At 34.2% G+C, this 16,434-nt stretch overlaps 2 protein-coding genes across 2 annotated transcripts; one reads left to right on the top strand and one right to left on the bottom strand.

Moving 5' to 3' along the window:
* Window positions 1–202: 202 nt before the first annotated feature.
* Window positions 203–6,695, bottom strand: LOC133200531 (nucleolar protein dao-5-like). Its single transcript, XM_061336318.1, has 6 exons — window positions 6,555–6,695; window positions 6,014–6,103; window positions 4,876–5,024; window positions 4,063–4,349; window positions 3,248–3,385; window positions 203–2,696 (listed from the first exon to the last, which is right to left on the bottom strand). The coding sequence occupies exons 1-6, from the start codon at window positions 6,693–6,695 to the stop codon at window positions 598–600; spliced, it is 2,904 nt and encodes a 967-aa protein (XP_061192302.1). The 3' UTR covers window positions 203–597.
* Window positions 6,696–7,512: 817 nt separating this feature from the next.
* Window positions 7,513–15,690, top strand: LOC133200643 (tryptophan--tRNA ligase, mitochondrial-like). The gene is made up of 7 exons (XM_061336424.1): window positions 7,513–7,624; window positions 8,545–8,726; window positions 11,171–11,252; window positions 11,904–11,984; window positions 12,443–12,522; window positions 12,856–12,974; window positions 15,210–15,690. Exons 1-7 carry the CDS (start codon window positions 7,523–7,525, stop codon window positions 15,656–15,658), a joined length of 1,095 nt encoding a protein of 364 aa, XP_061192408.1. The 5' UTR covers window positions 7,513–7,522; the 3' UTR covers window positions 15,659–15,690.
* Window positions 15,691–16,434: the final 744 nt, after the last annotated feature.

Genomic DNA, 16,434 nt, shown 5'->3' with positions numbered 1-16,434 from the left:
GAAAATTAAGAATGAAATTCTTAAAACAAGAAATCTATTGATAGTTGTTCATATTGTCATTTCTCATGATTGAATAAAAGAAAAATAATTATTCTCTGAAATGTGTGTAACAATTTTGATACAATGCTTAATAAAAAAAAAAAACATACAAAATTCAAAACTTATTGAACAATGAAGGTTTTAAATTCAAACTGAACTCACGCATCTACAGAAATCTATGAAAACAAAATAATATGATGTAAAAATTATATGTTTATACAAATTATAACCTATACAGGTAAATGATAACCACAAAAAAAAATGCCAATAACAAAACCATCTAATACAGCTCTATCCAGATTTATCACATTTCTCTCATCCCTCCCCCCTTTTATTTGAAATATTCATATTTTTCCTTTATTCTTCCAGAATCTTAACCACACAACACATTTTGTTTCTAACTGTACAAGCCAATCTTCCCTAGCTCTCACATCTCTTAGAATTACCCTTCTCACTTGGTGTTGCCCACATTCATGTACAACTATTTCAAAACACTTGTGTATCTCTAATGAAATAATTTGAAGGTCACAAGAAATCCAGAATTATACATCAATATATTTAATCATCTATTATGATAATTGCCTCAGCCTCTTTTTGGTTTTTTAGCTCCACCTCTTCCCCTTCAGTCTCCACGCTCTCTTGCTTAACAGTTGTCATGGTTTCTGGGGAAATAATTTCCAAACTGCTATCATCACTTTCTACATTCTCTACAATGCCACGGACATTCAACTCTGAACTCTCTGGATTGTCCATCTGGTTGGATGTATCAGGACTGGCTCTGTTGACGCGATCTGATGTAGGGGCTCCAGAATTCCCTAATGACTCTCCCTGATCAATGATTGGTTTTACATCTATGCTTTCTTCTAATGAAATATTTTTTCTCCCAGATATAGTTAAAACTTGGTTTGCATTGGAGAATAATATCTTACAATCGACAGCTTCTCCCTGGGAATCTCGCAAGTTTGACAAATGACTGATAAGTAAACGCAGGGTTTCCTCTGTGCTTGACTTTTGTGGGTTACTAGATGAACCAGATGGCCTCTCAGCATTGGAAGAGTTATCCCCCTTCTCTACATTGGAAGAGCTATTTCCCCTCTCAGCAGTAGAAGACTTATTTCCCTTTTCTAGGTTAGTGGAGTTATTTACCTTCTCTATGATGGAGGAGTTAGTTCCCCTCTCTATACTGGAAGAGTTATCCCCGATCTCTACATATGAAGAGCTGCATGTATTTTCCCTCTCTGTAATGGAGGAGTTATTCCCCCTTTCTAGGTTCATGGAGTTATTCCCCCTCTCTATATTGGAGGAGTTATTCCCCCTCTCTGCATTGGATGAATCATTTTCCCTCTCTTCTCCACTACTCTGAGTGACAGTGTTTTCTAAGATTAGGGATGCTGAGGAAATATCTCCTTCCTCACCCTCATAAGCTTCCATATCTCCTGCATTATTGTCCTCATCATTGGTCCTCATGTCCTCTCCCTCTAAGTTTTCAATATGAACCTCTGGAGGGGGAAATTCTTCACTACTACCATCCTCCTCACCTAACAAAGGAGACGTGGGTGTTGAACCTTCCCCCATTTCTGCTTCATTCTGCATCCCTGTCATATCTTCATCCTCTTCCAGTCCTCCATTTTTATTCACATTATCTTTTAATTTTTCTACATCATCTTTCCACATCACCATTTGAATCTTTGCTTTTTTTCTGACAGGTTTATCACTCAACTCATTTCCCTCCTTGTTGATGGTTCTCTTTAATTTGCTCACATTTCCTGAGCAAGAAGTTCTCCCTTCTGAGTTGTTCTGACTTGCTTGAGGATCTCCATGTTTCGCTTCCGTCTGCCTGCAATCAGCTGATGGTACAATATTTAGTGGGCCCTCTTCTTTCTGTGAAGATGGTTTTACTGCATCACTCAACTTCATTAATGGAACCCTTACTTGTGGAAAGAGTGCACTAGAAGATTTAAGAGTTCTCCTTTTCTCTACAGCATCCTCCTCTTCTGATTCCCCTTCAGTCCCCGAGCTGGGTGAGCTTTCTTGCAGTCTTGATGTTGATGGTGTTGCCTTTTTGATTTTTTGCTGTGACTTTGACTTTTCCTTCCCTGGATTTTGATTATCAGTTGACTCAAGTCCACTCTTTGATTGTCTATTTTCCTTTGATTTTCTGGTGTTGGTGGAAGACCTATCATTTTCTTCCTCATTGTCCTCAGAATCACTTTCACTTTGGACATTCTGTCTTCTGTTGAAAAAGAATTTCTTTCCTGAGGAGAAAGTCCTACCTTTGAACAAAACACTAAATCCTCTTGAAGACCCTGTTTGCTGAGTTAAACTTTTTGATGATTCAGATTGCTGAGGTAAGCTCTTTGCTGAACCAGAATGTTGACCAGAAACCCTATTTTCCTTTTTTGTTTTTGATGTCACTTTTGCTGGCTCCTTGCTTTCCCGATTTTTGGGAGGAATGTATGGCATATACTTGGGTTTGTTTCTGAGACGAGTGTTGCGGATAATTGAACTCTTTTCTAAGCCATACATAGCTTTTTTGATTGGTACATTGGTATCGTCATCTGAACTTGCGTCAGCCTCTGTTTCCCTAACAGCAGTCTTTGGTATAGCCTTCGGTTTGCTTCTCGGGCTGGATCTTATTTTCTTCCGCCAGGGTCTCACTGAAGATAGAAAGAAAAAACATGTAGAAGATCTGAAATGTTATGTAAGCATTAAAACATGAGTTGTATGTAAACATTAAAACATGATTTTATCATGCAACACAATGGATCCTCAGCCAAAGAAATATACTGTACATGTACATAAATTGGCGTACTCAAAATTTAGCGCAATCACTGGGTATAAAGTTATTGGCGTATTTATGAATTAGCGCTACACACTTCCGCACCGTATATTATATTTACAAATGAGATCTTAGCGGTATTCATGAATTAGTGCATCATTGTCCACACCAAAGCCGTTAAAATATGAAGCCCGCTTTTTTTAAGTACACATACAGTATCTCTTGGTTAGGTTATAAATACATGCAGTTGATCTTTGAAATCTTTATATGACTTTGACCCAATAAATTAAATGTCTTTACCTCTAACATGACATGTGCCACATTTATACATATTTCTAATAACGGCATACAAATGAGTTAATTATGATAGAAAATGCCTTCCGCAAATCTTAAAACTTTTATATATATACAAGTTAACAGAAATATTACCAGAATTCGGGGTGTTGGATTTTCCGTAGGATTTCATTTCTAGACTCCTTAACCATACGATCAGTTTGGCGAACTCCTGTCGTCTCATACAGACCCGAGCTAAGACTTCCTCAATGGCTGACCTCGCATCAGCAAGCACTGAAGGAAAATAGAATTCAGTTATAAACAATAGTTAAAAAATGTAATATATCAATTGGAACAAGAAAGGTTTTTGAAGCATATTTAATATATACACTCATGTGTATGACACTTGTATGGTAATTTTAATGATACTGAAAAAATGTCATCTATTTAATCAGAGGCAAACATAACATTATTTTACTATGTTTAAAATGGTTTGACTTTTACTTTTAACCTTGTGACCTCAAAGTCAATAGGGGTATTTTACTCTCTGAGGAACAAGAATGCCCAGTTTGATGTCTGTGAAGGTCTGTTTAGTCATTCAGTGTTGTCATGTTGATGCCGAGTATGATTTTAACTTTTAAGGTTAAGGCATGTCCTTGGAACTATCTATTAATGGTAAGTATGTTTTATGTGAATTCTTTTACATGTATAACTATTTCATTCTTAATATTTAAAATGCCTGTCCATTTAACAGCTACTCATGATACAGGTGCTTGAGAATTGTATGATGATTTTTTATCACTCAAGTGTCTTGACTACTTCATTTTCTTAGTAATAGTTGGAAATTCCAAAATCAAAAATTCCAAACTTTATCTTTAAATCTTAGTGGTTTAAAAGTTGTAAAAATTACTGGTAAATCATAAGCCTTTTGCTCAATTGAGCTTCAGTGAAGCAAACATTTAAACATTTACATGTAAGCTTCTTTGCAGTTCCTTGTTGACCCTTGTCAGTATTGTCAGTGACTCGGTTTCCATCTGATTTTTCTGTCCTCTCCGAAAGCAGGTGACGTAGCTTTGGCTTGTTCTTAAGGATCTCAGCAAATTTCCACTTTTTCTTTGGTAGCCATTTCCCTTTCGCATCTCGGAAATGTTGACTGGGGATTTTCTTTAATGTTGCCAGATCAACTTTCTTGGGGTTCACTGCGAGAGGTTTCTTATCTGGTTCCTGTTTCACTTCTGGTTTATCTTCCTTTACAAATCTGAAATTATAAATGATTTTCATGAATCAACAAGAAAATGAACTGCACTGCTATCTCTTCAGAGAGAAAAAAAGAGGTCCATGGGCCACAATGCTCACTTTAATCACTATCCCCCCTGCAGTTCCTTAGAAGCAGATTTTTTTCTTCTTTATATTCCAAAGATTTTCTCCTATATATTTCTATGCAAAGCTTTGATCATCCACTGTAGCTTTACCCTACCCCTGGGGGTCATGATTTGAACAAACTTGAATCTACATTACCTGATGATGCTTCCTAATCAATATAACTCATCATGCCTTAGCTCTTCTTTAGATTTTTTATAGATATGCCCATATAAAAACTTCGATCCCCTGTTGTGGCTCAACCCTACCCCCAAGAGTCATGCTTTGAATAAACTTCAATCTATTTAATTTATATATATTTTACAAAAATTTGTAAACTCAAAGTTAGTTATGAAACTTTTTTTTGAAAACAACTAGTTATAAAATCAAACTAGTCTAGATTTGATCATCCAATAATCCAATACCTTTCTTTAAGTAGTTGATGAACAGGCTGTATTGAGGTGACGGCTTTGGTGATACTCTCAGGTTCTCCGCGGGTCAGCTGATACAGCAGTGGAAGAAACGGAGGCTTGATTTTGCGGACCTCTTTCACTTCCTCATAGTCAACATGAACCTTTTAAAATAATATACAGTATAAACTGTCTAATGCACCTGTTTAATCTGTTTCACTGTCAGTGAATTCTGACTTTTATTTTGATTTGCATTTTATTATTTATTAATTAATATGCTTTTTGTCCTGTGTAATTCAACATCCTTTCTATTACGGCACAAAATTTGTCCCCTCAGTGTATGTTGGATTAGACAAGCTTCACTGTATAATCTTTCAATGTTAATAAATAGGTTTTGATTGGTTAATGTCTAAGAATTTTGTATGTAACCATGGTTTCATGAATTAACATTTAAGGAGGAAAGAGAAAAGCTTTGATATACAGTTAATAACACAATCTGATTGTGTCTGATCTAAGAATTTTGTATGTAACATAGCAAAAATTAACTGGAAAAGTAAATGTGGTCTGAATTAATCATGACTAATGTGAATTGAACGTTGATTTCCCATTGACTATATAATATTATACTTGTTGACATCCCCCGCTGCTCTGAGGGTAAAATTACTAGGGCTGGGACGATACAACTTTTTTCTATATTGATACATATCACGATATTTGAGCCACTATAAGATATGTATCACGATATGTTAAATTGGTTATAAAATCTATTTTCTGTATTGAAATGAACAAAACATTTCTTCACAAATAAGAATAATTTATTGAAAGAAGTTGTATATCAGCTAGTAGCTGTTTTAAAACATTATAATTATTTTACACAAGTTGTGTTATTATGTATTTCATATTTATATTCATATTTAGCAGATTTATTTTATATTTTAAACCCAAAATGTTAAGTAAACAAAGAAAAACAAAAGTCAGAATTTTTTTTGCGATATTTCGATATTACTTCATATGTATCGATATGCGTATCGTCTTCACACAGAATCGATATTATCGATATCTCGATATATCGTCCCAGCCCTAAAAATTACCAGTAAAGAGACCTCCAACCTGCCTCAGCATTGCATTATTAATTTACACACATATAAATCACCTCTACTTTGGCGTCCAGTGGCCATGTTGTTCCTTTGTAGAACTGAGGAAACTTGGACTGCTCATCACTGTCCTCACTCTCAGATTCCTCCTGTTAAAGTGTTTTATAAAGCAATATATCTACTTAATTAACACTTCTTAATGACTCTCAGTCTCAAGATAAAACTACAAGATCATCACATACATGTAATTACAATTAAGTTGCATTAATTGTATTAATTAAACACACTGATATAAAAATTTTTCCACAAAATTAAATCAAATGAATAAACATCTATCAGGCCCTCTACATATTTTTACTCTACCTACTTCCTACTGTAACAAATCAATATGTCAAGTGTATTGTGGAGTGGAATTACAGTAGTTAGAATAATCTGTGTCTCGGGACAAGCCCTCACCACAAACCGGGTCCGTAGGACAATATCATTTTAACGATAGAATGTTCTATAGATATAGAATTACAGTAACATCTAATTCTAGCTAGAATGAATTACCACACATAATAAATGTCTAATTTAGTAATTATAAAAACAACATGTCACCTTTTTTATTTTCTTTTTCTTTACAGAATCGTTACTCTGTGCTTTGTCTTTCCTCTTCTTCTGCTGATTTGGTTTACTTTTGCCAGATAATTTGACTCTTGGGTTATCCTGGTCTATGACTGAAGCCTTCGTACGAGCCATTTTTATAGGTATGCTCTGTGAATTGAAACAGATCATGTGTCTTTTAACAGTTTAAATATGTTAACATGTATTCACTGCATATGCCATATAACAAGACTGACTGAGACCCTGTTCAATATCATCCCTGAACATTGGTAAAAATGAAAAGCATCATGATTTACATTATAAACATGTTAAACACAAGAGAAATACAGATTTCTACCATCACAAAACATGTGTCCTGTATCATACACAAGAAGAGTGGAAAATGCTTAAGTGTTTATTTATACTAAATATTTTTGCCATCAGAGAAGAGATTGAAAAGATTAGTTACATCTATATAGATCTAATCAGCTGATATCAAATATAAGTGTGTGATTTTTGTCCAGGGGGAAAATTGAAATAAATCCTTACGTTGTTTATTTATTTAACAATGACTTAAACATGTTAAAACAGCTGTTTATTTACTATGGATTGTCGTATTATTTTTGTTCCTCTGCATTAATTGCTTAGTGCTAACTTGCGCGCGTATTATTATGTCATGTCATAGAACAGGAAAGAGTGAAGAAACCACGACGGCCAAGTAGCATAACGATTTTAATCCGATTGCAAATAGTTAAATTATGGTGATAAAATATAATCATTATCTGCAAACATATTTATATAATGCCTTTAATCACGAGCTATATAGATAGTATGAATGTAGATATATTTACCTTTTCAAAATTCCCTTCCTTGAAAACGAAAGTAAAAAGGTATGATCTTCATCGTCGAAATGTTTGTCAAATTCGTATGACGTGCTTAAGCGTTTTGATAACACTGAAATTCAAGTTCCGAAAGTAAACATCATGTCGCTGGCACACAGGACAAACTTAATGTTATTTAAAAATGTGTTTTGCAGCAGGTTTGCCAATATAAGGAGAATGACATCCAAAAGGCGACATAGAGAGGTACAACTGTAGTTACCATGGTTACATGTGGTCACTCAATCTCGATGTTCTCCAGTTTCTTTTTAACTTAAACTATTAAACAGCTGGTTAAATATTATAAATGCAGGTACAGTTGTAAACGGCGGTTGACAATACTTCAGTATTGTATCATAATGTATGCTCACAAAACACCGCACGACCCATTACACAGGGAATTATTTACTATAGTGTTGTAAATTTATTGAAATCTTTGTGCACCCTGAAGCAATTTACTAAACAAAGTTAAATGCTCCAGGCTTAAAACACGTTACAGGCTGCCATGGCCAAAACAGGTGCAGGTCTAGTACTTCCTCTTGATCAAGGTATATATATCTTGAATGCAAGATATAAATTCTAAAACTTTCTAGTATATTAATCAAACTAGCTTGATGAAGCTGCTGGGGTGCATTTTTGTTTTTCACAATCATGCTTCTAATAGTAACATAAAATCGCAAATATGTGACCATACTCATAGACACTTATGCAAGAATCATGAGCTCTAGAAGAAAAACAAAACACATATTAACACAATCCAAATCAAAGATGTATTGTTAATAATATGTCAAAGAAGTTATGGTCTTCCAATGACAAAAAAAAAAAAAAAACACCATCAAGGTTGGTTACAGGTGAATGAAGTGACCATATTGCATTATGGGCAGTTGCATTGTTGAAGTAGATACTTTTAAATATTTGGCAAAATCTGTATCACAAATCGTAACAACCCAAGACTCCACTATCAGTTCAAAGGCTAAAGGCTACCTGGTCTAAAAAAAATGTTAATAATTGTTAATAGATATTAATAACTCTGAAGACATATGAAATAAAAAATTCATATATATTGAGACGTATACTAGTTTTGCTCAATTTTCATTATATTTATAACAATAAGCTTTAATTTTTAGATCGTACCTGATGAAGAAGTGCGAGTATTCTCTGGAATTCAACCCACAGGTATCCCTCACCTAGGTAACTACCTGGGGGTCATCAAGCTGTGGGCAAAGCTTCAGGAGGAGTACCAGGATGTCATGTATAGCGTTGTGGATCTACATGCTATTACTGTCAGACAGGACCCAAAGGAATTCAGGTCAGTGTATAGATTTTGAAGATAAAATGTTATATTTAAGCTGAAAAAAGTAAATTAGTACGGACATTCTGGGGATTATACCAGGGTCGCCAGCATGAAAATCCAACATGCTAACCATTGCACTAGCAAGGACCACCGCTTCGAAGTGAAAAATGATGAATATCTAGAGTATGAGTTGATCAATCTTAAAACAAATTATATTCAGATCAGTGTATACAGTATAGCTTACTGTCAGACAGGACCCAAAGAAATTCAGGTCAGTATGTAGCTTACTATCAAACAGGATCTAAAGGAATTCAGGTCAGTGTGTTGCTTTACTGTTAGACAAGACCTGAAGAAATTCAGGTCAGTGCACAGCTTTAACTTAATTGTATAACAGCTTTAATTAAAATCACTGCAGTGCAAGGACCGAAAGGAATTCTGAAAGTCGAGGTCAGTGTGTTGCTTACTGTCAGACAGGACCCAATACAGGTCCATGTATATCTTACTATTAGACAGGACTCAAAGGAGTTAAGGTTAGTGTATTGCACATCAATTTACTATCCATCTTAGATGGTGTCTAAAACAATGCAGTTCAGTATATAACAGTTAACCTGTTAAACCCCAAGAAAAGTTGGTTTTGTTATAACATTTAATTGTAAACTTTTTATCTCACTTCGACAAAGTCAAGATGAGCTTAGGCTGTACACCTGTCATCGGCATAGGTCTTGGAGTCCTAGCTGTTTAAAGAGTTTTAGGAGCAAGTCCATTGCCAAGTAACTATAAACTTTACATAGACCAAACTTGCATTCTACGAATGGACACTACCAGACTTGCTTTGGATGCTGGATCTGACCTACATTTTTCAGAGGAGTAACCAGGTTAAAGTTTTTGGAGCATGTCCATTCCCAAGTATCTATAAACCCTACCTGGACCTAACTTGCATGGATGATGCATCTAGGGATATACACTACCAGATTTGCTTCAGATGCTGGATCTGACCTACGTTTTCTAGATGAGTGACCAGGGTAATGTTTTTTAAGTAGCTCTGTAACTACATGGCCTGTTATGTTAAACTTGCAAGGATGATGCATCTAGGGATGGACACTATGAGACTTGCTTCAGATGCTTGATCTGACCTACATTTTCTAAATGAGTGAACAGATTAAAGTTGTAGGAGCTGGTCCATTCCCAAGGAGTTATAAACTCCACTTAAATCAAACTTGCATGGATATTGATCTCTGGTGCTTCATGATGCATACTAACTAGAAAAAAAAATTGGTTTGAGATTTGCCTTACTTATACATAACATTTGTCAAGGTGGGCTTCATAATCCTTGTTTACCTATGTTTAAGTGTGGGATGAGACCATTCCAGTATTACTTATTCATTAACCGTGGTGAAATAATTATCACAGCTACAAGTGACATCTGTACACAAATTATTCACTGACGTTCGTAATAGTAACTGGCTTAAATTTCTCAGCAGTCCACATATCCAGCCTAGCCAAATCTCAGCTGAGATTAGTGAAAAGAACTTCTAGATATTAATAAAACTGATCAGAAATAGAATAGAGGAAAAGAAATTTTTAATTATCTAGTAATCCAGAAGTCATGAAGTTTATGGTTGTAGTTAATCAGTACACTATTGTAAATAGTATTGTCACCTTTTTATATGCAATAGAATGAAGAAACACTCATTTATTTATGAAGAAAGCACAGTAAATCATATTCTATGACCATGCATGATGACTCCAATCAGAAAGATTACACATGCATACACATGTAAAACAAGGGCACCACAACATGGCAAATCCCCTGGCAAATGAGCACATCGAACCCAAAATTAGTTATGATATATGTGTAATGTAACTTTTGTTACACATGTGCTCACTCACCAACACACATATACTGTATATACCCGCCTATAAGTCGGTCCGCCTTTAAGTCGTTTGTATTTTTAAGCTTAAATTAGAGGGATTCACTCACTAAAATACCAAACTTTTTATAAATCGCGCATAAGTCGGATAAAGAGTTTTGGACCAAAGTTTAACTCCCAAAAAAACGACTTATAGGTGAGTATATACAGTAGGTACAAGCACAATATTGCTATATCCCCTCCAACTTCCTTGCCAGGGGATAACAAGTCTTGTGTGTTTAGCTCCAAAGCAGTCCATATAACCTTGTTTTCTCTCATACCCTCTCCTCTCAGGCCTTTCAAAATCTGCCTGTATGTGGTACATATGTATTTTTACCTGGCTGAAATGATTGAACTGCCCAAAATATTTGTTGGAGAAAAATCTAAATCAGATAGCATATTGAATTAAAATCTCTTCCAGAAGGTACCTCTTATTTGTAAAAATACCACGTTTCTAATCTTTTTGAAAGCCCTCTCAGTGGAGAGATACTGGATAAAGAACCTGCGTTGCTACAATGATGCTTTCACCTTTACTTTCTATATTTGTAGAGAGAACATTTACAAGATGGTGGCCTGTCTGCTGGCCTGTGGAATAGACCCAGAAAAGTCAATCTTGTTTTTACAGTCACAGGTATATTATTAGTGAATTATAAATTGGATCCTTTATTAAATTGTGTGTAAAATGTTTTAAGTAGGAATGTTGTGAAAGGTTCCTCTTTCTGATGTGCGTCAAAAAAATTTCGATAGTAAAGAATGATATAATTAATGTATGTAGAATAATAATTATTCAAAGATGCAATAGTTGTATTCAAAAAAGACTCTGCAGAGTGGAAGCTTTATATGAGAGTAAAATTACTTGTATCATGATTAGGTTATTGTACATGTAGTTTTGATAGTTTTGATATAATTTTGAAACTGTGAAAAGAAGAGCTGTACATGAAGTATTTTCACATGCAATAAATGGGGTCTTAAAGCTTCATGGGTATTCATGTATTTAGTATGTTTTCTACATTTGCCCTTAAATTGAATAAACCCTGTTTTGCTGGTTTATTGATTGTCTTTTTAAGTAATTACAGGCAATTAACTACACAGCATAACATTATTTAAAAATCAGTTTTGATGTATGCTGTATAGGAAATGAATTAAAAGCATGTCAAAACCTTAAACTATTGATTTTTTAATTTAAATTCTTCAGATGAAAGATTCAGGTAATATGTGCTTGACTACAGTTTAATATTCTTGCTATGAAAGTCAGGATATATTTTCAAATAATCTGTTACAGGTGCGACAGCACAGCGAGCTCTGTTGGATCCTGAGTTGTATCACGACCAACGCCAGACTTCAGCTTTTACCTCAGTGGAAGGTTTGTCAAAATACAGTCAAACATCAGTATGTCAAACTCGGCAGATTTGAGCAAAAAAAAAAAAAAAAAAAAAAATGAAGGCCTCAAGGTAACTGAGAGTATGAGATGAGTTGAAACTCAAACTCAAACTGTAGATGGGAGATAGCCTCACTTTCTCTCTTTGACAAAATTTATCCTTGGCATTTGACATCAGCACTCTTAGATACTGAATGAAGTTCAAGCCAATTTAGTTAATATACAATATTGGGGGGGGAGGGGGGGGGGGCGTCAATGTCAATGTTTAAAACTTTTAAAAGAAACGTTTTATTTTTTAAATGTTTTATTTTTTTTTTTCAATTTTGGAGTACATAAACTAGATGATACTAATTCTGAAACCATGATGCAAAATACACATCAGCCAGATGAGCTTTCTAAGATTTTCATTGTTTAACTGAATTCATATTTTTATGATCTTTCAGGAGAAATCTAACACAAAGAATCCCAGTGTTGGCTTGTTTACTTACCCTGTTCTTCAGGCAGCTGATGTTTTACTGTACAAGTAAGATAGAGAATTCATGACAGAGAATAAGAAAGAAATTTTCCATTTTCATATAAAAATGAAGAAGGTGCATTTTTACATGTGAATGTGGATTAGTTTGCAAGTATAATATGTTCTTTTTCCTGATCCCTTTGTTGAATTACATGTTTCAAATTTATTTTTAAAATTTACAGTTGGTACCAGTTGATACCAAATTTTATGAAGAGTTACTTCCCTTTGCAAAGACTTTTTTTTTGTTTTAAAGTTTGGTAGGCCTGGCACTTTCTTAAAAATAAATTCTGAGTTGACCTAGATACTTCTGTTTTTGACTTATTGATCCAGATTTCTATTCAGATCCACACTTGTTCCCATTGGAGAGGACCAGAGACAACACTTAGATCTGTGTGAAGATTTAGCCATATCTTTTAATAATAAATTTGGGAAAGTCTTCCGTGTCCCAAAAATGTTACTTGGTAAGTGTATGGTATATTATAATCATGGTATGCGTGGTGTTATAGATGCATGATTTAACTTATTAATAAAGATATGTTGTTAAATTATTTATATGAAATATAAGTGAAATATGAGTATGATTTGTCATAAGGCAACAACCCCCATTGACATTTTATTCTTCAAAAACCAATATGATGCATTAACAAATGTTGAGCTCATCTGGTCAGGTGAAATTTTATTTATCAGCAGATCATAATATCAATCATGCAAATTTCATTTAGGTATTTACAATTTTAGCAATAGTATATATGTAGGACTCAATTTTACAAACACATTTTAAAGCTGTATGGTGCGCAAGTGTTCAGATTTTTAAATGCTTGTTTCTAAAATTTCATCAGAATAGACCAATACGCTGGTTGTAGCAAAAGTTTTAAAGATCCGTCCCAAATATTCCAGAAGAGCGTAGAGCTAAAACTCTATTTATCATATGTTCAAATGATGAAAAATATCCTTTCCATTTATCCTTTGTCTTATGCCTGACTTGTAATTAAAGAAAAAATTCTTTGCTTAACCATCTATTTACAACTACCTCATACCATGTTCAAGAATTTTGTATACTCAATTAAGTAGACTGTTTAACCGCTGCATTTTCTCTTGTGTCCTGATTCCATCAAAATAAACAGCTTTCCAAAATTCCTAATATGCACTTGTGAAATCTAAATCTCATGTTTACAACTGCAGTGAAACTATTTAGTGCATGTATTGTATTCACTAAGTAATTAGGGCCCCGCAAGGATTTGCGGGTGCCCTATAGTAATCACTCTGTCTGTCTGTCTGTCTGTCTGTCTGTCTGTCTGTCCGTCCGTCTGTCTGTCTGTCATTCTTCCGTCCACAAATTTTCTGTTTTTTTCTAATAACTTTTTTTGTAGTTGACCAATTAAGTTCAAATTTGGTATGTTGGTTGAAGAGGCAGTAAGACATATTTTGATGCTAAATTTGGTTCTCTGTGTCATCCAGTTTGGAGCTGGGGTGGTGGGGTAGATTCCTTAACTTTACATTAGAATGAATGCCAGGGCAAAGAGAGATAACTGCTGAGAATGTTCCTATTGTAAACTATGAAAGCTGCAACTAGTCCCATGAGATTAATTAGCTTTCCTCTTGAAGAAAATCCAGAGCATTATCTGTTTCTGTCAAATTTAAATTAAATAACACCTCTGTCTGCAAATGAAGTTTGTTTTGAAGTTAAAGTCAATTCTGAATGATGTTTACATTCTCTGAAATGTGGATTTAAATAATGTTCATACTTTATTTTGGTAAAATATACAATGAGTTATGATTTTATTGAATTCTAAAAACAAGATATACATAAAGATATGTTTTTTAAATTTTTTTTGTTTTTATTCATTTATTTTATTTATTTATTCTTTTTTTGGCTGCTGTATGTAAATTCAAGAATACTATTAATTTTAACGAGTAGTCCAATAACAAACACATTGTATCATTACTGAAAGAGTTCTTATTATAAACTTGGAAGAAAAGGATGAGAGAGCAGTACGATTAATCCCATGGGATTAATTATCTTGTCTGGGGCAGAACATTTTCCAGGCTTATCTTTATTTGTCACTTTAAGATAAATTAATCTTTGTCTGCAACTGATGTTTTTTTTTTTTTTTGAAGTTAAGGTCAAGCCTGGGTGATATTTGTATTCACTGAAGGCTGGCATTTTATAAAACACATGCTTTATTCTTGTTTAAATATACATTTAATTGAGTTATTATAGATATGATGTTTTTTACTGCCTTATGTAAATACAGGGATACTCTTTACAGGTAGTTGGATATTTAGGAATTATCTTGAAATTTTATAAAATTGTTATTGCTTAATCTTCTTCATATATTTTCAAATTTTTGTAATCAAAATTCTCATTCTGTAAGCTGTACCCTTATATTTCTACTCCTCGGAGGGGCCCTTGCTGACTGGTCAGTTTTCTAGTTATTAACAGTATTCATTAATTATCACATTGTTGTCCACTCCAAAGCAGCTAAAATATGAAGCCTGCTTTTCAAGTACATATACAGTATGTCAAAAACAAGAAGCCTGTGGGCCACAGTGCCACCTGAATCTCCAAGGCCCTGCTGATTTTTTGGAATTTTTTTCTTTTATTTCCATGTAAAACATTTGAATCTTAGAATCAGGTGATCTAAGAATTCAGAATTAAGTCCTTACATATATATATATTTTTTTTTGCTTTCTAGGTGACTCTGCAAAGATAAAGAGTCTGCGATTTCCAGAAAACAAAATGAGTAAATCTGATAAAAGTCCTAAGGGGAGAATTGACTTAACAGATTCTAATGATGACATAGCATCTAAAATCAAAATGGCTGTCACAGACTTCACCTCACAAATCTCTTATGACAAGGAAAATCGCCCAGGTGTGACCAACCTAATTAATATTCATGCTGCTTGCACGGGGGAAACACCAGAGGAAATTTGTGAAACATATTCCACATTGACAACTGCTGAATATAAAGTCCTCCTAGCAGATATTGTGATCAGTGAAATTCATCCAATCAGAGAGAGGATTTTATGGTTGCTTAGTGACAAGTCACATCTTCAGAGCATTTTAAGACAGGGACAGGAAGTGGCATCTGTGATAGCTGAGGACACAATGAAGGATGTTAGAAATCTTGTAGGATTTATGTGATGAATAATAAATTTTAAAAATGTTAAAATTAATTTGGTTTTTAATTTTTTTTTTTGCACATATCAATCAAAGTAAAGAGATAGCACTCAAAGACAGAGTCAAATTGATAAAGTTCATGTTTTTATAAATTTCATAAATGTTGTAGATTTTTATAGGGTTTTGATTCAAACTTAAAATAAATTTAGAAATTTAAAAATTTAAATGAAATCAAAAAGAAAAATTATTGTGCATAAAATATTAAATTCACTCTCTTTAGATTTATTATTAGTTGAGGAACCTTGTGGAAATTTTCTTTGTATTTCACCATGCATAATCTTTCCAACATTTACAATTTCTTCTCTAAAATTTAATCGTAGCTCAGTCGGTAGAGCGTTCGCTCCGTGATCGGGAGGTCGTGAGTTCGAAACTCGGCCGCGACCGACCTAAGTCGATAAAAAATGGGTAGCAACTGTTCCTTCGCCATGCGCTCGGCACTTTGAAGTGAAAATTGCGGGTCTTTCGGATGAGACCTTAAAAACCGAGACCCTGGGTCACGACAGGCGTTGGCACGATAAAGATCCCTCACTGCTCAATGGCCTTGAGTGCCGAGTAAAGGTCAAAATTTGAACCCTTCACTGGTATATGGTGACGTCTTTATATGAGTGAAAAATTCTCGAATGGGACGTGAAACAACATATAATCAATCAATCAATCTCCAAAATTTCTATAAATCATTATTGGGTGATAAAAATTAAAATTTGCACAAATGATAGGATGTTCTACCTTTTAAAAGAAGC

The sequence above is a fragment of the Saccostrea echinata genome, unplaced genomic scaffold (genome assembly GCF_033153115.1).
Source record: "Saccostrea echinata isolate AGI-Se365-2 ecotype Australia unplaced genomic scaffold, CSIRO_AGI_Sech_v1 ptg000040l, whole genome shotgun sequence".
Taxonomy (NCBI): Eukaryota; Metazoa; Mollusca; class Bivalvia; order Ostreida; family Ostreidae; genus Saccostrea; species Saccostrea echinata.
The sequence above is the reverse complement of the archived record's forward strand: the minus strand, read 5'-3'. Positions and strand labels throughout refer to the sequence as shown.